The sequence below is a fragment of the Dromiciops gliroides genome, chromosome 3 (genome assembly GCF_019393635.1).
Source record: "Dromiciops gliroides isolate mDroGli1 chromosome 3, mDroGli1.pri, whole genome shotgun sequence".
In the NCBI taxonomy this organism is placed as follows: Eukaryota; Metazoa; Chordata; class Mammalia; order Microbiotheria; family Microbiotheriidae; genus Dromiciops; species Dromiciops gliroides.
In genome coordinates this window covers 322,350,741-322,374,287 of record NC_057863.1, presented here as the reverse complement: position 1 = coordinate 322,374,287, position 23,547 = coordinate 322,350,741, and the positions used below count along the sequence as shown (strand labels likewise).

General features: G+C 43.1%; 2 protein-coding genes across 2 annotated transcripts in view; one reads left to right on the top strand and one right to left on the bottom strand.

The window, feature by feature from the left end:
- The window catches only part of CFAP44 (cilia and flagella associated protein 44), a 133,961-nt gene extending 122,137 nt beyond the window's left edge, over positions 1-11,824 (top strand). The window contains 5 exon segments of the mRNA XM_043990859.1: positions 332-533; positions 3,749-3,909; positions 8,680-8,764; positions 8,767-8,813; positions 11,643-11,824. Coding sequence (XP_043846794.1) covers positions 332-533; positions 3,749-3,909; positions 8,680-8,764; positions 8,767-8,813; positions 11,643-11,807 — 660 coding nt within the window. The 3' untranslated portion in view covers positions 11,808-11,824.
- A 652-nt stretch (positions 11,825-12,476) lies between these two features.
- Positions 12,477-23,547, bottom strand: part of BOC (BOC cell adhesion associated, oncogene regulated) — a 51,701-nt gene continuing 40,630 nt past the window's right edge. The window contains 16 exon segments of the mRNA XM_043993496.1: positions 12,477-13,025; positions 14,635-14,828; positions 15,548-15,627; positions 15,867-16,093; positions 16,992-17,204; positions 17,428-17,441; positions 18,457-18,482; positions 18,484-18,581; positions 19,190-19,238; positions 19,241-19,288; positions 19,416-19,576; positions 19,579-19,596; positions 21,479-21,506; positions 21,508-21,573; positions 21,575-21,683; positions 22,662-22,760. Of these exon segments, the coding sequence (XP_043849431.1) occupies positions 12,835-13,025; positions 14,635-14,828; positions 15,548-15,627; positions 15,867-16,093; positions 16,992-17,204; positions 17,428-17,441; positions 18,457-18,482; positions 18,484-18,581; positions 19,190-19,238; positions 19,241-19,288; positions 19,416-19,576; positions 19,579-19,596; positions 21,479-21,506; positions 21,508-21,573; positions 21,575-21,683; positions 22,662-22,760 (1,621 nt within the window). The 3' untranslated portion in view covers positions 12,477-12,834.

The window sequence follows — 23,547 nt, the reverse complement described above, 5'->3', positions numbered from 1 at the left end:
CCCTGATGCTAGTGTCCTTCCCCGATATCATCTCCAATAATCCTGGATATAGTTGTTTTGTATACAGAGTTGTTTGCACGTTATTTCCCCCATTAGACTGTGAGCTTTTTTGAGAGCAGGGACCCCATTATTTTTGTTTTGTTTTTGTTTTTTAAATGTCTTTGCATCCCCAGAACTTAGCACAGTTCCTGACACACATAGTAGGGGCTTAAGAAACGCTAGTGGAATGACCAGTGAAATGTTAGAGACAGTAGATACTAAAGGAAGGAAGGGCCTGATGTCATTCCAAATCATAGATTTTCATATTCCCTTGGTCTGTGGTTTCCTGCAGATAGAATGTGTGGAACTTGGAGAAATACCCAATGACCTCTCCAATGCTTTGGTATTTTCTAATTCTTCCCTGCAACATCTGCAAGAAAGAATCATACAGCTACAAGAAGAGAATGTAGAACAGCAAGAACTCAACAGAGAATGCCGGGAACGGCGTAAAAAGCTTGTTTTTGAAAAGAGAGAGATGGCCAAAAAGATCAAAAGTGAGTAACTTAGGCCTGGCTTTAATCAAGAAACAATCAGTAATTTTGGTGAAGAAAATGAAGACCTGGAAGTGACTCTCACTGACTCCCTCCCATCCCCAATAAATACAAGTGCTTTAGTTGCTATTGATGATGGAGATGACTTATTCACTCATGGCCAGTTCTTCGTTTTGGGTTTTCTTGGTAAAGATACTGGAGAGGTTTGCCATTTGCGTCTCCAGCTCATTTTACAGGTAAGGAAACCAAGACAAACAGGGCTAAGTGACTTACCCAGGGTCACACAGCTAGTATATCTGAGACCAGATTTGAACTCAGGAAGATGTCTTCCTGACTTCAATATGGCGCCACCTAGCTGCCCTTCTAACTCTGTTTGGCAATTCCCTTTACCTCTCTCATTCTTTGTTTCCTTCAATGATTCCTCTTTCTCCACTAACTTGTGTCCAAGGGCACAGCTTTCACCAGCCTGGTTAAGTCATGAGGGGGAAGGGTGGACCTAACCTGGCTTCACGTCAAGGTGTCAGAACAAAGAAAGCCCTGGAACTCATTGAAGGCACATTTCCTGATCCCAGGCAGAGGTCTGTGATTTTAAATTTGTGCTACAGCACACAGATTGTTCTAAGGCCCCTTCTGCCCCTTGGATTCTAGAGTTTCTGAGAAACCTCAGTCCCTGAACAGGCCTAAATTTCCTCTATACCCACTTTTATCATCAAGGGAATTCAGCTCTTCTTTTCCTAGGAAGGAAACTCTGATCCTCTCAAGCTCAGTAAGTGTACTAAACACTTGCACTGGTGGGCCCTGTTATCCAGTGGCCAACAAGCAAACTGGCTGGGGTCAACTTTATCAGAGCATGTCTTTGTAATGATTGCTTTGCTCCAGTAGAGGCCTCCAGAGACCTCCGAGTAACAGTAGTAATTAGGGTGGACCTCTACCTGGGCTCAGCTCTGAAATCCATCTGCTGTTTTGCTGTTATCCTTGATTCTTGACTCCCCTCTTCCCATATATACAATCCCTTGTCAAATCTTGTCATTTTCATCTTCACAACAGTTCTCCTAAAACCTCCCCTTCTCTCTACTTACACAGCTACCACCTCAGTACCGGCCCTAACTGCCTCTTATTTAGAGCCTAGCTTCTTAAACTGTGGCCCACCACCCCATATGCGGGGGGGGGGGGTGCAAAAAAATTGGCAGCAGTGAAAGGTTACATATACCTATTTTATATTCTTACATACTAGGGGTTGTGTAAAAATTCCTCTGGGGAAAAGGGATCCTGAGTGGGAAAAGTTGAAAAAGCCTTGATTTAGACTGCAAAATACCCTTAGGTAATGAATGGTTGGCAGCTAGGCCGGAAGTCAGGAAGACTCTTCTTCAGTTTAAATCTGGCTTCAGACACTTACTAGCTATGTGACCCTGAGCAAATCACTGAATGCTGTTTGCCTCAGTTCCTTATCTGTAAAATGAGCTAGAAATGGCAAATCACTCCAATATCTTTGCCAAGAAAACCTCAGACAGAGTCACAACAAGTCACATATGAATAACACACTATATATCATATACTGGCTGCAAAAGTATTCTGTATTAATGTTATATATGTGTGATGGGGCTTTCCTGGCACTCTGTTATATAAGGTATGATGTAATTTGCAAGCATTGGAAGGAGTAGAAAGAAATGAATTATTTTAGGAGAAAACCATATTTTCATGAATATCAGAACATGGAAGAATGTGATGGAGATCTATAGGGGAGGGGAGCTTCTTAATAATAGAGCAGAGGTGATATAGGGTGCAGCAGCAGAAGAAAGCAAAGGAAGGTAGGCCTGGGGAGGGGTCTAGCAGGGCTGGATAGAGATGAAAGTGTGGGACCAAATAGCATCTTGGCAGATGACAACTCTGAATCACATTAGGGGAGCAGGAGGTAGGAATTTGCCAGCCATAGGACAAGGAAGCACCAAATATGGAAAAGTTTATGTCATATTGTTCCCAAAGTTCTAACACCACACCCCATTCCCAATCTCCTATTCCATTCCCTCACTATCTTATATTTATTTTGTATACAGAGGCAACATTGGATAGCGAGCCAGCCTGAAACCAGGAATATTTTTGTTGTTATTGTTGTTCAGTCATTCTTTCCAACTCTTCGTGACCCTGTGGACCATAATGCACCAATGCTGTCCATGGGGTTTTCTTGGCAAAGATACTGGCGTGGTTTGCCATTTCTTTCCCTAGTGGATTAAGGCAAACAGAGGTTAAATGACTTGTCCATGGTCATACAGCTATAAATGTTTAGATTTGAACTCAGGTCTTCTCGATTCCAAGTCTAATGATCACTTTTGGTTTCTAAAGGAAGTAAAGGATCATGTTTCCCATGGTTCTCTGGGCATTAAGGATGGTTGGTGTTTATAGGACTGAAATCCTGTGAGATGTGTACCTGAGTGTAGAGTTTGTTTTGCAAACTATACACAAAATCCTGGGGCAGCTAGGTGGTACAGTGGATAGAGTGCCAGGCCTGAAGTCAAGAAGACTCATGTTCTTGAGTTTAAACCCAGCTTCAGACACTTACTAGATGTGTGACCCTGGATAAGTCATTTAACCCTGTTTGCCTCAATTTCTTCATCTGTAAAATGATCTGGAGAAGGAAATGCCAAACCACTCCAGTATCTTTTTTCAAGAAAACCCCCAAATGGGGTCATGAATAGTCAGACACAACTGAAAAATAACTGAATAACAACACAAAATCCTAATTGAAAAGAAGGTAACGAAGTAAGCCAAGTCAGATAGGGTACCAGTGAGAGCTTCAACCAAGATTTTGAAAGGAAGTAAAGGACAAACACTAAAGAACACCAGGGAAGGCATTTAAAACAAGGCCAGTGGCACATGAAAAGGCATGGAGATAGGAATTATAATAATAAGGGTTGGGATTTATATAGCACTTTAAGGTTTATGGAATGCTTTACATTTTGTCTCATTCAAACCTCACAATGACACCTCATTTTACAGATGAGGACAGGGTCACACTGTTAATAAGTGTCTAAAGTAGGATTCAAATGCAGCACTCTCTCTATCTGTGTATCTGTTGCAAAATGGTTATGATGGCTAATGACTAAACTGGTCCCATCAACTATTTTTGCCATCTGTCTTGATATAGTTTCCTTCATTCATGAGTAATATGATGTAAAATGGGAAGATGAGAATGACTGGGTACCATCACTGTCTCCTTTTAGAAATGAAGGAGATGGTCACTCAGCTGATGATCAACAAATTTGGGAAGGAGATAGACCTGGAAGCCCTTCAGACCCTCTCCATTAATAAAAAACTTGAAGAACTGAGGATCAAGAAAATGAAGAAAGAACTGTCAAATGCAAAGGAGATAAGGGGCTGGGAGGTAAGGTTTAAAGTCCTACTACTCACTACCTACCTATTGTTTTTAATTAAATAACTTCTGTTTACTTTTCCCTAATGTTTGCATTTTATCACAAGAAAGAAATTATGGGAACATCTGGGTCCTGGTGTTGGCACAGTAAGGGAGGCAGCTTAGGTGATGTAGTAAATAGAACAATGGGCCGGGACTCAGGAAGACCTGAATTCAAATCCAGTCTAAGATACTGCCTAGCTCTGTGGCTCTGAACAAGTCATTTAACCTGTTTGCCTCGGTTTCCTCATCTGTAAAAGGGGGATACAGATAGCACCTGCCTTCCCAGGGTTGTCATAAGGATCAAATGAGATAATATTTGGGGCAGCTAGATGGCGCAGTGAATAGAGCACCGGCCTTGGAGTCAGGAGGACCTGAGTTCAAATCAGGCCTCAGACACTTTACACGTACTGGCTGTGTGACCCTGGGCAAGTCACTTAACCCCAATTGCTTCACACACACACAAAAAGATAGAGATAATATTTGTGAAGTGCTTAGCACAGTGCCTAGTGCTATCATCATCATCATCTGTGGTGACAGCAAGGCAACAACCATATACATGTACCAGATCTGCCCAAACTAACTGTCCAGAGGAACTGAACTTTCAGTGATAGTGTTCGAGATAGGCCTGATGTGTCTGTGAACAATATTAGTCATTTTGGAGGAGGATGAAACAGATTAAAGAGGGCATGGAGGGGAGAAGGTGTTTTAAGTAGAAAACTCCTGTAGAGAAGAGATGGACAGGCAAAAGGCAACATCAGTGTGAGAGGCAGTAAAAACCACCAAGTCCCAGATTGGTTCTTTCTGAAACTGGAATTCTGAGCAGGTGTATTAGAGAAGGAAGAGTCAGTGTAAGTGGTCAAGTTGGTTAACCCAATCACATCTGAAAAGAAGGTGTAATATGTTTCAGAAAACTCTCTTGAAACAAACCCAGTGGTCAGGATGTTTTAGCTAGCACTGCTAAGAAGGAGGAGAGCGGCACGTGTTGCCCACTAAGCCTTCTCTTCTCTAAGCTAAACATCCCTTCTTCCCTTGATCGTTCTTCACATGGAGAAATTTCCATGCCTCACTTTCCTTTGGGCGCACTGTTGTTTGTCAATGTCTTTTAAGTTGTGGTGCCCAGTATGGGGTACAGTATTCCAGAAGTGGTATTTACAGCTGTTAGTCATTCTGAGTACTACAGAAAGGAAATCATTTGCAGGTGATTGAAAAGGGTTCCCTGCCTCCAAGTCGTGAAGGATGGCCCTAACCGATTTGTGGTCATCTCTTAAGTGCTAAAAATAAAACAAATGCATTCATGAAATAAGAATAAGTGAATGATGGGGTCCCACTGGTAGCTCCCACAAATCCAGATGGAGGTTATACGTGTACAATCATGCAAAACATTATTTGTTCATTCCTAAACATGATAAAGGTCTCACATTCCTAAATGCCTTTGGGACACCTCAAACTAGATGCCCTGGAGGCATTTCAAACTCAATGTGTCCAAAAGAGGACATGTTATCTTCTGAACCCCAAACTTTTCCTTCTTCCCAACTTCCTTATGACTGTCGAGGGTACCACCACCCTCCCAGTCACCTGAGTCATGTCTTTGTGTAATTTTCAACTCCTCACCTGCACTCACATCACATAGCCAATCCATTGTCAAATCATATCATTTCAGTATTCATATGACATCTTTTACATACCTCTCCTTCCCTCCATTCATACAGTGAGCACCTCAGTTCAGGTTGTTATCTTCACTTACTTAGATTATTACAATAACCCTCTAATTAGTTTCTCTGCCTCAAGTCTCTCCCCTCTTCAATCTATCTTTCACTCAGCTGCCAAGGCATAAATCTGACCATGTCATTCACTCCCTATTGAACAAAGCCCACTGGCTTCCTATTACCTCCAGGATCTAATGTCAAGCCCTCTGTCTGCTATTTAAAGCCCATCATAATCTGACCCCTTCCCTACCATTTCAGACTTTCGATACTTTACTCTCCTCCATATACTCTCTGATCTAGCAACTGGCCTTCTGGAAATTCCTCAGACATGATTCTCCAACCAACCCTTGTCTATGAGGCTCTACATTGGCTACTCCCCATACCTGGAGGGTTCTGCCCCCTAACCTCAGTATTTTAGCTTTCTTGTCTTCCTCGAAGACTCAGCTGAAAGTCCACCTTCTGTAGGCAGCCTTTCCTAGTAACTTGCTAATGCCTTCCTCCCTCTTTAAGACTACATTAATCAACTCTGTATACATACATCCTGCATGTTAGTTATAAAATGATATCTTGTTATTTTCATATGACTTGCATTAGAATTTGTGAATGCCTGGAGAGCAGGGACCTGTCTTTTTCGCCTTCCTTTGTACCCACAATGCTTAGCATAATCACCTGGTCTACACTTAGCTCTTAATAAATGCTTGTTGATTGACCAATAGGCTGAAAGAGATACAAAGATTAAATAAGAGAATGACCTTACTCTCATGAAGCATACAATCACTAGTAAGTAGTAATAGTGGCAGGGGCAAGGAAGAGAGAGGTTTGGGGAGATGATGGAAATTAAGATGGAAATTAGTTTTCTTGATTTTATTTTAATAATGAGGGGCTTCATGGGTATCCTCACGATGTCAAGAAAACATGAAGGGAAAAAGAGAAAAAGACCTCTTTGTACAAAAATAGTAATAGCAGCTCTTTTTGTGGTGGCTAAGAATTGGAAATCAAAGAAATGCCTGTTAATTGGGGAATGGCTAAACAAGTTGTGGTATATGATTATAATGAAATATTATTGTGACAAGCAGGATGATTTCAGAAAGGCCTGATGTATAGTGAAGTGAGCAGAACAAGAACATTGTGTACAGTGACGGCAATATTGCTTGATGAAGAGCTGTGAATGACTTAACTATTCTCAGCAATACAATTGATCCAAGGCAATCTCAAAGGACTAATCCACCTCCAAAGAAAGAACTGATATTGATTGAACACAGAGTGAAGCATGCTATTTTTTTTGTTTTTCTTTCTTTCATTTTTTCTTTTGAGTTTTCTTGTATAAAATGACTAACATGGTAATGTCTTACATAATCACACACATATAACCTATATCTGATTGCTTACTGTCTCAGGGAGGGGGAAGTGGAGAGAGGGAAGGAGGAATAGAATTTGGAACTTAAAACTTCAAATAAAAATGTTTAGTATATAAAAAAGAGAAAACATGAAGGGGACCCCCCCAACCTCCACAGCAACAGTGGGTCAACTGTTGCCTTGGATGGGCAGGCATGTTTTGATTACATTTTTGTATTGTTGGAGGGAATAATCAAAACAGTGAGTTCAAAGATCCATTGGAATAACGAAAGGATATATGTATGCATGCATGTGTATATATACATATGCACATATGTAGACATGCACTATGTATATATGTGACATATACACAAAGGAAGAACATTTTCAAATAAACTAAGTGTTTTTCTTCTGATGACTTTTATTTATTTTTTTTCGGGGGGGGAGGGGTGCTCTGCTAGATACTAGGCACATGTATATACCTTTTCCAAGTCCCCATATGTCTTCTAGAATCTTACATTATAAAGTAGCTAGGTGGTGCAGTAGATAGAACGCCAAACCTGAAATCAGGAAGAATTGAGTACAAACCCAGCTTTAGACACTTCCTGGCTTGTGCGACCCTGGGCAAGTCACTTAACCTCAGTTTCCTCAATTGTAAAATGAGAATAATAATAGCACCTATCTCTCAGGGTTGTTGTGAGAATCAAATGAGATAATAATTGTAAAGCTCAGCATAGTGTTTGGCATATGGTAAGCACTATATGATGATTATGATATGATGATTATCTATGGTCATGATGATGGTGGTGGCAGTATAACATCTATCATACACATATGATTGTCATACATATTTTATTTTTGGGGGGGGCAGGGCAATGAGGGTTAAGTGACTTGCCAGGGTCACACAGCTAGTAAGTGTCAAGTGTCTGAGGCAGGATATGAACTCAGGTCCTCCTGAATCCAGGGCTGGTGCTTTATCCACTGCACCACCTAGATGCCCCCTGTCATACATATTTGAGGCACTTGGATGGTACAGTGAATAGAGCATTGGAACTGGAATAAAAAAGGCTTGAGGGTTGCACAGGTTGTATGTGATAGAGTAAGATTTGAACTCAGGTCCAAAGCCAATACTCTTGTTGCTTCTCTGAAGGCCATTAAAGCATGTGTGTGTATATGTATATATGTGTGTGTGCATGTATATGTATATGTACACATGCATGTATGTATCCTGTCTCATCTCTGTTTCTATTCTTGAATATATTTGCCTTCTGACCTCTCCTAAAATCAAACCAGATGACATGAGTTTTTTTGTTGTTGTTTAGTCATTTTCAGTCCTGCCTGACTCTATGACCCCATTTGGGGTTTTCTTGGCAAAGATACTGGGGTGATTTGCCATTTCCTTCTCCAGCTCATTTTACAGATGAGGAAACTGAGGTAAACAGGGTTAAGGGACTTGCCCAGGATCACCCACCTGTCTGAAACTGGATTTAAACTCAGGTCTTCCTGACTCCAGGCCTGGTGCTCTATCCACTGTGCCACCTAGCTGTCCCTGACATGAGAGTACTCCTTGTTAATTTTCCTAGGTGCATTGGCCTCTTCCATTTGCCTTGGGGGGTTTTGCCATTCACATCTGATTATGTCTCCTGCTCTCTCCCACTCTTTGCTATTTACTTTCCTACCTATCTTCTTGATATTCCAGGATAAGATTTCTCAGGTGCGATGGGACCTTATGGTGAAGACAAAAGAACACACAAAGAAACTTCAGCAAATGAACGAGTTATGTCTTGAAAGCAGAAGCTCGAAAACCGTTTGAATACACTTCAGACTCAGCAGGTACATTTCTGCCCTGGTCTTGCTTGGCACTCTGTGGCCATCTGTGAGTAGAATCAAATGGGGTTGATGAGTCTATGCCTGTTGACTGACTGTTCACTCTAGCAATGTGATAAGACTGATTAGCACCAATTAACTGCTATCAATGTTCAGAGGAAGGAGAAGATCATCACTGGCTAGAATGATCTGGGAAGCCTTTAGACAAGAAGAACAATTCAAGTTGGACTTAAAGATGAGAATTCGGATGGCTGGAGGGAAGGAGCGAGTGCTTTGCGGGGGAGTGGTTATGGGTAAGGTAAAGGTGAACTGGCAGATGAAAAAAAAAGCCCAGTACCAACTAAGTTCAAGTGACAAGTATGGGGATAGCTGGTGGGGAGTCTTTTTATCCTATAGGCACTAGGGAGCTAATGAAATTTTTTCAGCAAGGCAGGTAGTGCCATCCAAGCAGAATTTTAGAAGGATTAGCACCTATCCGGGTACCTCAGATGAAGTGGAAACTCAGTGAATATTTGTTGGCTGGAGGTGATTAGCCTGGGGCAGTAGGCAGGATAGATTAGAGAGGTGGCTTTCCCAGAAGACAAGCAGAGTTAGGAGGCTATTACAATAGCATGGGCATACAATGATAAGGACTAGAACAAGGTATTTACAGTTGAATGGAAATGGCCACACTCTCTCTCTGATAAATGAAACTAAAAACATTTCTTTCTTACTGTGAAAAAATGTCAAATTAAGGTTTACATTTCAAATTAAGGATCATTAGAACACTGTGACTATCCTAAGGTGGTAGAGTGGGGTTGGGGTGATGCTGGAGGTGGCAATAAAGGAGGAATCCAAAGTGATTCCAAGGTGTCAAGCTGGGAGAGTAGGAGACTCAATGTCCCATTATCAGAAATGAGAAAGTTGGGAAAGTATCATTGTTAAGAGGGCCTACGGGTCAAATCAACAAGCACTTTAAAAGTGCTCATTATTTGTCAAGCACCCAGCTAAGGATTAAAAAAAAACAAAAACAAAATCCCTGCTCTCAAGGGGCTTATATTCTTTTGGGAAAGACAAAAGTAACAACAAGGTACTTAAGAGAAATACACAGTTTAGAAGGAAAGAAATCTCAAGAGTGGAAGTCACTAGCAGATTGGGGGTGGGGGTGGGGACTGTGTAGAATGTGAGATTTGAGCTTAGTCTTGAAGAAGGCAGGGAAAACTGAGAGGAAGATAATTCTATGCATGGGGGAAAGCCAGTAGAAAAGGCATAGAAATATATTAAGGAGTACACCCAAAATTTTAGTGATCTGGGTACATGATAAAAAAAAATGTTTAGACATCCCTGACCCTGATAATAATCCAAATTTCACACCTCTGGACTATGGACCTTGTGTTATTTCACTTTTTATATGCACAATATCCCTTAGTTTGTCTTTATACAGGGTGGGCCAATAGTCACGAAGGGGATTCAATATTTAATAACCCCGTTATATTTTGTTTTTAATTTACAGCACCATAGCATCATATACAGTATATAATAGGAAATGAATTTACATTATGTGTGAAAAATCAAATGGTGAAAAATAAAAAAATAATTTTCAAAAAGTTACTAAAACATTGTGACTTTTGGCTTACCCTATAGAACTCTTTAACTAGGGATGTTGTCGTGGGTTGAGTCATTTCAGTTGTGTCTGACCCTTCATGACCCCTTTTGGGGTTTTCCTTGGCAAAGATACTGGAATGGTTTTGCCATTTACTTTCTCCACTCCATTTTACAGATGAGGAAACTGAGGTAAACAGGATTAAATGACTTACCCAGTATCACACAGCCAGTAAGTGTTCTAAGGCAGAATTTGAACTCATGGAGATGTCTTCTTGATTCCAAGCCTAGTGCCCTATCCACTATGCCACCTACGTACCCCCTAATTAGCAATACTATATTTGAATGATTTAGGCATGGTTCAGTGAATGCATTTAGGCACAATTTCACCAAAGACATGGGGTGACATCAGGAAGAATTAGAAGGTTGGTGTAGCTGGCAAAGAAAAGCTGAGAGGATTATGAAGGTGGCAAAACTTGTCCTTGGTATTTTCCCACTTCCTTTTTGCCACCCCTCTTCTTGTCCCAATAGCTCCTTTTGTCCAACTCCATAAATACGTTGTGTCCTTATATAAGCCTCTAGCTGTCTAGAGCCTCCCATATGTGATGACTACCTGAGGGACTGCTTTGCCTTGACAGTGCCTCATGCTCCAAAATGACCACTCTAGGGTCTCTCCACTCCCTACCTCCCCATGCCCAGTTCTCATAGGGCATGTGATTCTGGTTGGAGATTGGCTTAAAACAGCCTATTAAGTTAATTTGCACCTTGCTTAATTTATGAACTCTCACATGTAAACATTTACATTTTGAAACGTGGCTAAATTAATCAGAAGGAAAGTCTCTTGTCCAACAACAGCCAGTATGTATATTGCACGTTGAGATTCACAAAAGCACTTACAAAATATCATTTTATCCTTTACAACAATCCTGGGAGGGAGGTGTTATTGTCCCCATTTACAGATGAGGAACCTGAGGCAGACCTAAGGTCATACAACTAATAAGTATCTAAGGCCATTATTTTAACTTGGGCCTTCCTGACTGTGTTTGTACCACACAGCTGTTTGCTAGTTCCAAGAGATCTTCTAGGTAGACCCCTCAAATAAGAGAGCAATTGACTACCAAGTGTGCCTCTATTTCTCTGTCAGGCAGGCTCTTCTGTAGGTGATACAAAAGAGAGAAGAAACATTTTCATGTTCTCAGTGGGAATGAATCGGCTGCCCAAAGCAAGAATGTGGCTTTTTTCTTTTCCCAACAGGGTAATGCCTTCCAGGGCCCTCGGAAAGCAGACATTGTGGCCAGAGAGAAGATCACTGAACTGATTCAGATCCAGGCTGAAAAAATTCTAGCTTTGAAGGAAGAAATTGCTATCTTGCGCAGGAAAGGCGGTCTCATCCTCCCACCAATTAATAATACTCACTAAATGGAAATGCACCTTATCAACTGCTGTTTTCCTATCTATCCTCTCCAATGTTTGCCCCCCACACACATGACTAAGGGTGGCTTTTCTCTTACCTGATGATAATCTGCAGGAGAAAACACGTGTGTGTACACACACACACACACACACACACACACACACACACAAGAGCAGCTCCTAGAGTCTCCCATGCAGATTCAGCAGCTAAATAAATAGGTCATTCTGGGCAACCCCCCCCCCCCCCCCAACAACAGCGCTTTTAAAGTGAAATAAGCAGGGAAGAAGAATGGTAATATCTGCTCCCCTTTCCCAGATTTCATTCCAGAAGATAGATTTGAACATTTCATCAATAGGTCTTTCTAGTTCTTCATATGTTCAGAAAGAAAAGATGTGGATTCATTTTCCCAAAGGGTTTTTAAAATGACCAAACCAAAGGTTAGAGAGAAGGACTAAACATTTATTTAGAAGTTACAGTGTTTGGTTTTACAGAGCTATGTTGCCACAGATTATTGAATCTGGAAGGTTTGTTAATGCTTATAAGTACTGTACACATTTTAGTCTGTTCTCCTGGTCATACCATGAAAAAATCACTTCCTGTTGTACCAAATTCAGCCGATCTGTTGAGTTGGGTTTTTCTTTTTCTCCCAGTCTGCGCTTGATCAACCATGTTCAGCTCTCATGAAGGATGTGCCTAAGATGTGTTTTCCTTTCCTTCTCTCCTAATGGGCATTCGACACCATCCCAGGTAGTTGCAGGAGATGGAAATAAAAGGTTACTTCTGCCCCTAGTCCTTATGTGTCAGATGACAAATCTATCCTGCTTGTTTTTTTCTCAAACTGCGGCTTTATATTTTCAACCTGGTACACCTCACTGGATGGGATTCCATACGTCTCTCCAGTATGTTAAGGAACATATACATTTATTTACAAGTGCATAAATATATAAATATGGCTGTAATAGAAAAATAAATACCCATTTTTCTCTGTCTCTTTTTAAAACAATATAGTCTTTTCAGGGAAGTGGCTTCGGCCTAAATTGTGGGAGGTGGAGGTCTCAAAAAGACAACGTGTATTGGTGGGCTGGGCGAGAGTCTCCTTCCAGGGTCTGGTCCTAAATAGGTGCCTGGGGGGTGGTGAGGACACCATTCTCCCCCTCTTACTTGCAAGGAGTGAGTGCTGTCCACCTCTTCGACTGGCACAAGGCCTAGGCAGCAAGGTGGCCCTAAGGGTGAGAAAAGAATGGAAAATTAAAATCCAGTCACCAAAGGAATCCAAGTGTAGCTGATAGAAATCATCCCACCCGTCAGTAATAGGAGACAATCTGGCCCTGAAAGGTCAGATTTTCATGTAGCACAGGTCTTGAACACCTTTCCAAGATGATCTCACCCCCACCAGCCACTTCACACGTGTAGAGAAAGGGCTGTTACTTATCTAGGCCATACCTAAGTATTTCTGTGGCAAAGACTATGTTTCCAACCTCAGGGGCAAAGGCTTTTAAAAAAAATTAAGAAGAAATCCTAACATTTTAAAAAGCTCCGAGCCCCAGAAGGCTCTCTCTCTCCCATGCTGTTCACATTCCACGATAATTATTCCCATTCATTTAAATTCCCCCAGGCCACAGGGATCTACTTCTGAAATTCATCTGAAGCCAGCTTCAGCCTTTTTATAATATAATCTCCCAAAAGTTCCGAGGATTCGTGATGAAGGACCCACGAAGGTCTGAGAGGTGATGGATTTCAGATGCAGAATTAGACATACGTTTTGAACATGGCTGATGTGCAAATTATTTTTCTTGGCTATGCCTATTTGTTGAAACTTTTTCTTTTTTTTTTTCCAAGAGGAAGGGTGGGAGGGAGAGAAAATAAGTGTTTATTAACTGAAAAATAAAGTAAAAATTAAAAAAATAATCTCCACTGGGGGCAGCTAGGTGGTACACTGGATAAAGCACCTGCCCTGGATTCAGGGGACCTGAGTTCAAATCTTGCCTCAGACACTTGACACTTACTAGCTGTGTGGACCCTGGGCAAGTCACTTAACCCTCATTGCCCCTTAAAAAAAATAATCATCTCCACACTGGTAAGGCCCATGCCCTGAACATTACCCAGAAAGCTTTGCTATGGCTGCCCAATAAAACAGTAACTGGCAATGTCCCCCAAGGCCCCAAATTCTACTTCCTATGGAAGACTGGCCCAAAGAAAGCAGAAATAGGAATGGCTTTAAGTAACTTGGAGAAAAGGCAGCACAAAGAGTTATTATTATGTTATTTGTAAGACTTTGGCTCCTGTTTCAACGATGAATGTAAACCTTATTCCTTAATTAAGAAACAAGACACAACAGGGCAGTGTATTTCTGGGTGATTAGAGGCTGCCTCGGGGCAAGAAGAGGCAATAGGAATTTGATCATGACCCTGAAACTCACAGGTCCAGGAGAGCTTTACTGCTTTGCTGTCATGGGATATTGCTCTTCTTACTGGCCAACATGGTCCAATGCCTGCAATACTGCAATACGATCTTACCTGGAACTCTCCCTCATGCCAGGGCTGTAGCCAGCAGAGAACATGCCGGAGCCTCCACCCCATTCCCTCTCAGTCTAAAAGCTATGGGGAGAGGGGCAGCTAGGTGGTGGCAGTGGATAAAGCCCCAGCCCTGGATTCAGGAGGAACTGGGTTCAAATCTGGCCTCAAACACTTGGCACTTACTAGCTGTGGTGACCCTGGGGAGGTCACTTAACCCTCATTGCCCCATAAAAAAAAGAAATAAAATAAAAGCTATGGGGAGGGGCCCCCACCATATCCCTGTCCTTTAAGGATGGACCCTTACTCTGCCACACACCTGGATGAAATGGAGAGTCCCACAATCCTTCCCGCCGAGGACTTTCGGATGCATTCCTCATTCCCGACTGGCAGATGGCAACAGGTTGTTCCTGAAGATGGCAGCAATCATCATGAGACTGAAGCAGCTGGTGAGTGGAGTCGTCTGGGAGTGCATACAGGAAAGTGCTGTCTTCAGGGCTAGAGTCGGGATCCCTATAAGGCAAGACAACAAGTGGGAAGGTGAGGCAAGGTATGGATTTTTCAGTCTCAGCACAACCCTCCTGTCTTCTCCCCCCTTCATGGGCAGGGTTTTCCTTTCATTCTTCAGTCATTTATTAAATGCCTACTATTTTGTATGTATTACGCTTTATAGGCATCAAACACTGGAGATATAAGGACAAAAAGCAAAATAAAACAAAACAAACAAAGGCCAGCTTCTGCCCTCAATGAGCTTATATTTCTTCTATTAGGTCAAATTGACCTTGGGAGGTTAGATTTCTTATCTATGTTGGTTCATGTCTCAGTTATCCAGGGAAAACCAAAGGAGAGTGGATTACTCACGTATTCATAATAATATGCCTACTGTTCAATAGTAACATAGCAGGGGGGTCTCTGAGCAGCATATGAAAGGCTGCACGAGTAGGACTGAGCTACCCAGAAGACACACAGGCTAAAACAAGTGTATGTCCATGGATGTGCCCACCCTACCAGGCAAGGCGAGGTTTTTCAGGAAGCCATTACAAGCCAGGCAAACCCAGCCAATCTATGTCCCAGAAATGTCCTAATTATAAACAATTTAACAGTTATATCTGGCCCCCAAAATGGCTGTTCTGAAGAGTTGGGAAGCTTTGAAATTCTTTGAGTAAATGAAGAGCTTCTGGCTTCCGCCATCCTGGTCTTGGGGAGCCAATAAGTTGGCAGGGGGAGGTTACCTGATTGCTTGGTGACTTTTTGGAATGTGTCCATTTCCAAGGGATTTTCCCCCTGCAAGCAAGCTGCTGTTATGATCCTGCTGTTAAAAGGTGAGAGATGAGAAAACAATCTTAAAGAGTCTGGGATTCTTTTCCTTATCATCAAGATCTATCCTCATGATGAAGATCATTTGGACTGGGAACATGGGCAAAACCGATCTGAGGGACAAGGTGGTTGAGGATGTTGATAGCCCAAGGTACAGCCTTAATCAATTCTACATAGGGGGTCTAGAGGTATACCCTAATCACCACACACACAAAGCCAGTGGGCATGAGTTACCTGCTGAAGCTCGCCTGGGCTGTACTCTTGGGTTTTCACACCTGGATAGCCCAGGCCAGCTGAGGGACAGGTTCCATTAACATGTAACCCATTGGCATAGGGCTGTCCATTGATGTAGGGTTGTCCATTGGCTCGTGGAGCAGAGATCCCCCTCAGAGGTACCATCGTGTATTGGCAGGAGGAGGACAGCATGCCGGTGCTGGGGAAACCCAGGTCAGCAGTTTGTTCTGGAAGAAGAGGAGGAAAGAGATGCATACTCAGGGCGGGGGGAAGCACAGGACAGCTTGGGGCCTCCTCCATAAGCTTTGTAATGATCTTCTGCTGGACCTGCTGGCCACAGTGATAGGAAAAGGAGTGGGTCGGGAGCTGGCATTTCTCCCAGAGATTAAAGGGGAGAGGGGGGAGTTTCCCACTTCCTCTCATGCATGCCTCAGAGTTTTCTCCCACCTTCCTGGCTCCTTTCTTTGTGATATCTGCGAAGACAAGGTGAAATACCCTGGGGGTCAGGGAGCTAACAGCTTGCCCTGTGTTGTACATAGGGAGGGGTTGACCAAAGTAATGGGTGAATAGGCAAAGCAAGGGAAGGAACAGATTCAGAGAGGAAAAGGCAGCTGGTGTAGACAAAAGGGGGTGAAGATCAAAGCTCGAGCCAAAAGAAATACAGCAAGGGACAAAAGCATTGCCAAATGGACCCTTGGGAGAACACGTGGGCTTTACGTTATCAAATCAGCTTAATGAATAGGGTAGGTCAATCAGTCATCACTTATTAAGCACATATTATGTGCTTAATCACCTATTAAGCATTTATTGAGCACATGCTATGTATATCAGACACTGTGCTAAGGACAAGGGATACAAAGAATGGCAAAAATATGAACCTTGTTCTTAAGCAGCTCACAGCCTAATGGGGCTGAGGTCTTAGTCATCTTTGCCTTCCTATGAGGTCTCTGGGGGATAGTGTCCCCTCAAACAGAGGTGCACAAAGGCCCAATGCAGCTCCCAATAGCCTGCCCAGCATTGTTCATGCTGGTGCCCTCACTATGGGCCAGGTAGCTCTTTTCTCCAAGTCCCTCTCACTTCTAGTTTAGCACAGACTGCCCCAACTTGCCCACAACTGCCACTCACTTTGTTTGGACCATGCTCTCCATAAACAGAACGGTATGAAGGCCACAATGATGAGGACAATTGAGCCCAGGACCACGCCCACGATTAGGTAGGGCAGGTCACTGGAGCGTGCCACCATAGCCCCAGGGCGATCCCCTGGATCTGGAGGCAGTATTGGTGGTGGAGCCAGAGTAGGGGGCAGGAGCCGGCCTGGTTGACCAGAAGGCTTACGTGCTGCAGAGAGATAAAACAAAAAAAATAAGTCAATGATTGTTCTTGGGTATTTACTCAGCATCAATCAGAGTGTTCTGTGGGTGTGAATGTAGATTAAGAGGGATCAAGTTCTTTTTTTTTTTTATCTTACACTATTGCTGTTATTTTGTATACAGTGCATTTCACTCTGCTTCAGTTCTCATGGCTGGGTCACATTCAGGGCTGTGCTGGAGCCAGCTCATACCAGCTCCTGGAAGCCTATTGTTAAATTTTCAGTGTGAGCATTAACAACCATAGAAATTGGTCAACACTACAAATGAGGAGGGGGCAGCTTGGTGGCCCAGTGGATAAAGAACGGGCCCTGGATTCAGGAGGACCTGAGTTCAAATATGGCCTCTGACATTTAACACTTACTTGCTGTGTGACCCTGGGCAAGTCACTTAACCCCCATTGCCCTGCAAAAAACAAAAAAAAAAACCCACTACAAATGAGGGTTTGATCTGTTGTTTTATTGACTTTCTAGACTTAAGAAAGTGATAGAGGAAAAGGTTAATAATGCAAATTAAGACTAATGCATGTCATGAGTATATTCCCCCTACCCCCAGACTGGTTGTTAAACATTTACCAGCAAACCCTTGGTCCCAATACTACTTAAGAATGTATCTAAATTTTAAATGCAATGTGTGTAGCTGAATAGGAATTTCGGTATTATAGAAACTTGAACCTTGTGTGTTCCAACTGATCATCTCAGAATTTTTGAACCCAGCATTTCAAAAACTATATACTGGGGACCATGCTGGGTTAGCACAGTGATGAATGACTAGTAATGATTATTCACCTATGTGAGGCCAGATTGGATCGACGGTCTTTGTGCCCTCCCCACCAGTCAGAGGAGAAAAGTACAACCCACAGAAAAACTAGGAGGGGAAATTTACACAGCTCCAAATGATCCTCTATAGGGCACTAATAAACTTCAGTGAATACTCAAGTCACCATTTCACAGTGTCACCAAGAAGGTAACATGGGTGAATTTGGAGGCACAGTCAGTGAAATCGAAGGATAAATAACAATACGGCAAACACATGTTAAGTGACTTTCCCAGGGTCACATAGCTAGTGTGTGTCTGAGGCTGCATTTGAACTCAGGTCTTCCTGACTCCAGGCCCAGCACTTTATCCACTAAACCACCTAGTTGCCTACTGAAATGTAAACACTATTAATGAGTGAGATGGTAAGGTGAAGGGTTGGAGTTGAATCACAGTTGAGTTAAGTACCTTTGGGTTTCACAGATCATCAGACTTGCTGAACTCACTCTCACCACCCTCATTGAAGCATTGCATCTTAATGTCATAGGACGTCTCTGGCTGCAAGTGGCTGATGGAATGCCAGTATCGATCCCCTAGAAAGAAAATACACTTTATAGGCACTGGGCAAGCCACAGTCACTGGTGGGTTCTGCTGCCTATATATCTAACTTGCAGTTTCTCAGTATTCCCACATGACAACATGCTGGGTCTGTCCTATTAAACAGCATGGGAGCCTGCAGCAGGGCCCGTGTACGGCTGCTACATCATGCAATGAAACCACAGATAGGGGTAGCTAAACTGGATAGAGCATTGGTATCATAAGCTCATAGCTTTAGATCTGGAAGAAACCTGTAGGTGCCATCTGGTCTAACACTCTTGTTTTACAGATGAGGAAACTGAGGCCGCAAAGCAGTTAACAGACTTGCCTTAGGGATCTGACAGAAGTGGGATTTCAACTTGGGTCCTCAGATGCCAAATACAGTGATCTTTCCACTTTCCCCTATTCCATGCTGACTCTTCCTCATGGAAGCAGCCCAGATTCAAGCTCTACATGACCCCAGGCTCTGGATGATGTGATGAAACCAGTTAGCATAAGACCTAAATTGAAGAGGCTCATCACTGCAAGCTGAAAACATTGATATGCTTCTTATTTGTATGTCTTGGGGAGGATATCTAAGCACCAATCACCTGTGTGGTCTTACCTTCTACTACATCCTTCTTGTAGTCACTGTCATTGTCACTGTCTGTGGGGGACGATAGTAGATGGAAAAGCCTTGATTGGGGGTGTTGTTGTTACTAGGCTGATTTGTACTGCAAAGAAAGGGATGAAAAAGCCAGTTACCAAGGGGAACACAGAATCAATCAGAGCAAACTAAATGACAATGAGGTCTATTTTTGATGAAATAATAGAGCCAAGCTCCTGCTTACCACCCACTTCAGCATGATGGTGGTCTCATTGACAGCATCAGTGAAGGTGATATAGGGGGCCCTGTAACAGGCCTCTCATACACACGTTACTATATCCTGACACCATATAGGTCGGGAAGCAGCGCTGGGCTCACTCTCTCCCAGAATGTTCAGTGCACGACACGAAACTTGTAGGAGGTGCCTGGTGAGAGTAACAAATCCACTGCAGCAGGGGAGAGCAATTGCTCACACCGCGTCCCCCCCACCCCCTTTGTCAGAAACCAGAACTCAGAAGGTACCTTTTGGTTGGCTTTCTCCCAAGCTTTCCTAACTCATAACCTGTGAGGCATCAACTGACTGCTCCCTATAATTCTTTTTTTTGGGGGGGGGGCAGGGCACTGAGGGTAAGTGTCAAGTGTCTGTGGCTGGATTTGAACTCAGGTCCTCCTGAATCCAAGGCCAGTGCTTTATTCCACTGCGCCACCTAGCTGCCCCCATGCTCCCTATAATTCTAAGAAAACTTCCAGGTCAATGAGGCAACCAAAATTTCTATAAAAATGTGTTAAGCTTCTACTATATACCAGGTACTGTGCTAGTTAATGGGGATATAAATAAAAAGAATGACATGATCCCTACTCTCAGGGAGCTTCCATTCTAGTAGGGAAGGCAACAGACATATATAAGTACATACGAAATAAACAGAACATGAATCAGTAAAAACAAGTTCAAAGTTGTTAAATACAACGTAGTTTGGGAAAGAGGCCATTGGCAGTGGAGGGTTCAGGAAAGACCATGCAGAAGGTGGTGGCTGATTTGCATCCTGAAAGAAGAGAGGGATTTCTCTGAATTGGAGGTGAGGAGGAAGTCACTTCCAAGCATGAGGGGACAAGTGATACAAAACCATGAAGATAAAGGTCACGGCTGAGGAGCACAGTGAAAGCCAGTTTGACTGGATCCCAGAGCAAGGGAGACGGAGGAATGCTTAATAAGGCTGGCAAGACAGGTTGGGGCCAGGTTGTGAAGGCTTTAAGAGCTAAATAGCATTTATATTTTACCCTTTGGGCAATTGATTGGGGGGACTGACGTGATTGGATCTACACTTAAGGAAAACTCCTTCAACAGTGAAATGTGGAATGGGTTGGAGCAGTGTGAAACCTGAAATAGGGAGACCAATTACAAGGCTATTATTACGGTAATCTAGGCAAGAGGTGATGAAGGCCTGAATTCAGGTGGTATCTGTGTGAGCAGAGGAAAGAGGTTGGATTCAAGGATGATGTGGAGGTATAAATGTCAGGAGTTGGCAGATGATTTGATATGTGGAGTGAGGGAAAGTGACGAGTTGTTGAGGTTGAGGCTGAAATTATAAGAGGGGAGTCTAAAATGGTGGGGATGCCTGCAAAACAATAAAGGAATCTGAAAGAACAAAGATTTGGGGAGGAAGATAATTTTTTTTTTTTTAGTAAGGCAATTGGGGTTAAGTGACTTGCCCAGGGTCACACAGCTAGTAATGTCAAGTGTCTAAGGCCGGATTTGAACTCAGGTACTCCTGACTCCAGGGCTGGTGCTCTATCCACTGTACCACCTAGCTGCCCCGGGAGGAAGATAATCAGTCCAGCTGTGGACATGCTGAGTTTTGATATGTCTCTGGGATATCCAGGCTAGAACTGGTTAATAGGAAACTGGCACTTCAAGAGGAAGGAGAAGAAGGAATAAGCATTTATTCAGTAGCTTCTATGTGCTAAGCACTTTACAAGTATCTGAACTCAGGTCCTCCTGACTCTAGGCCTGGCGCTCTCTCTACTGCACCACCTACTACCTCCCCCCTCCATAATAATAATAAAGTTTATTTTTTCTTAATTTTTAATTTTGGGTGAGGAAACTGGGTTTAAGTGACTTGCCCAGGGTCTCACAGCTAGTAAGTGTCAAGTGCTGAGGTTGGATTGAACTCAGGTCCTCCTGAATCCAGGGCCGGTGCTTTATTCCATTATGCCACCTAGCTGCCCCTCGGCAGGGCTCTCATATACCATGTCTGTTTAACTGAAATGAGTAGTCCTGGAGCCACCAGTGACTCGACCCTCTCTAACCTTTTTCCAGGCCCGTGATCTCCACCGTCTAGCCGAGAGGGAGGGATGCACTGGTGCCAAATCCAGTCCCCGACTTTCTTTAGCTTCTTGTAGTCCCACTCGGAAGGACTAATCGGGAAGGCCACCATTTCCACGGGGAATCCAGGTCACATACACGGACGTCTCGAGGGCCATGGAGATGGTGGGCCGGTCTGGGCTTCTGGGGCTGGGGGAAGGGAGAAGGGAAGATGTGACAAGTTATTCTTCACTGGTAGACTCTCGGGAGTTGGAAACCTTAGAAGGCAGATTCCCAAAGTGAAAAATGAATAATAAGCAAAAATTGATAGCATTTATAAAATGTCTTAAGGTTTACAATATACATTACCTATACTATTTTACTTGATCCTACAAACAACGTGAGGTGGGGTGCTCCACTTACAGATGAGGAAACTGAGGCTAAAGAAGTTAGGTGACTTATCCAGAGTCACACAGCTAGCAAGGGGATGAGGTGGGATTTGAACTCAGGTCTTCCTAACTGTTCATAACATATCTGTTTCCAGGATAATGGCCAGGCTGGGTAAATATCAGCTAGCTGGCAATTGTAATAAGAGGGTTATAAATTTATTACATGGCAGAATCTCCTTTATAGTACCCCTGACTGGGGAATACTATTGATTGTTTACATATAACTTCAATGGTAACTGAACAGTTCAGCGGAGATAGAGCGGTCACTTTCTCAAGGGAAGGGACTCCCTGACTAAGGCTGGAGTAACACGAGAAGGAGGAACAGAGTCCTATCTCTCCTCTCATCCAACAGGTGCCCATCATACTAAGAGACTTTAAAAAAATGTTCAGACCATAGTAAGGAAAAGAAGGAAATATTTTTGTAATATATGTGTGTGTGTATGTATGTATGTGTAAGTATATATGCATATACGTTTCTTTTATTTTTATATATAAGTATTTCTAATTTTTAATTTAAATACCCCCCCCCAATTAGTCTAAGGAAGCAGGGACTGCCTAGCATTTTGGGCAAGGTCTTACAGACTTATGGGCCCCTATAACAACAGACCCCAGGGACCTCTAACAACAAAATGGGCCTCTGAGACCATGAATCCAAATTCCCTACTTCCTCCTTCCACTGCAGATCGCCAGGGCTTCCCTGTCACCTTCCCCTCCCCAGCTGCTATCGGGGGAGGGTGGCTTACGGGAGAGGCGACTGTTGTCCAGCTGGTTGTTACTCTGGGTGCTGGCACCTGGATCATCCCTCTGGATCTGCTGCTCCTTGCTGGCAACAATCTCAGTTTGGACCGCCGACCTGTATCAAAAAGAGACCAGTTTAGGGAGGAAGGGAGAGCGTAGTGCATCTTTGTTAATACCTCACCAAGGTGTTACTCTGAGGAGATGATGCACGTAATAAGAAGTTGATATAAATATAAGGAGTTGGTTGGGGATGGGGAACAGGAGAGAAGTGGCTAATGGTGTGTGTGTGGGGGTGTCCTATCTGAACATGCAGTATTTGCTGCTACAATCCACCACTTGGAGACCCCTGCAGTTCAACTTCCTCATCTGAAGTCAGTCACAGGAAAAAGGTTCTATTTATACTCAGTTCTGGCTCAGCGGCCAATCAAAAAGCCCTACAGTAAGGAGTAAGGGGACAGGAAACAGGCATGGAATATTGAGCATGCTCTAATTGGAGGAGCAGAGCCCTTCCCTTACACAAGGGTACCAGCCCCAGGGTGGGGGAGATCCCCATAGGGATGGCACTTTCATTAGCCAGTATTCTGTTAGAGAAATAATAACCAATATTGCAAATAAATTCCTCAATGAGACCTTAAATCAAAGGCTCTTGTGCTCGTGCTCTCGCACTCGCTCTCTCTCTCTCTCTCTCTCTCTCTCTCTCTCTCTCTCTCTCTCTCTCTCTCTCTCGCTCTCTCTCTCTCACACACACACACACACACACACGTTTACTTATTTTATTTTTAATTCATGTAATAAAACAAAGCATTTCCATTAAACCTTATAATAAAATGATGACAGCACATGAAACTATAAATCTATTATGTAGAGCTTGCTATTCCTTTTAAACA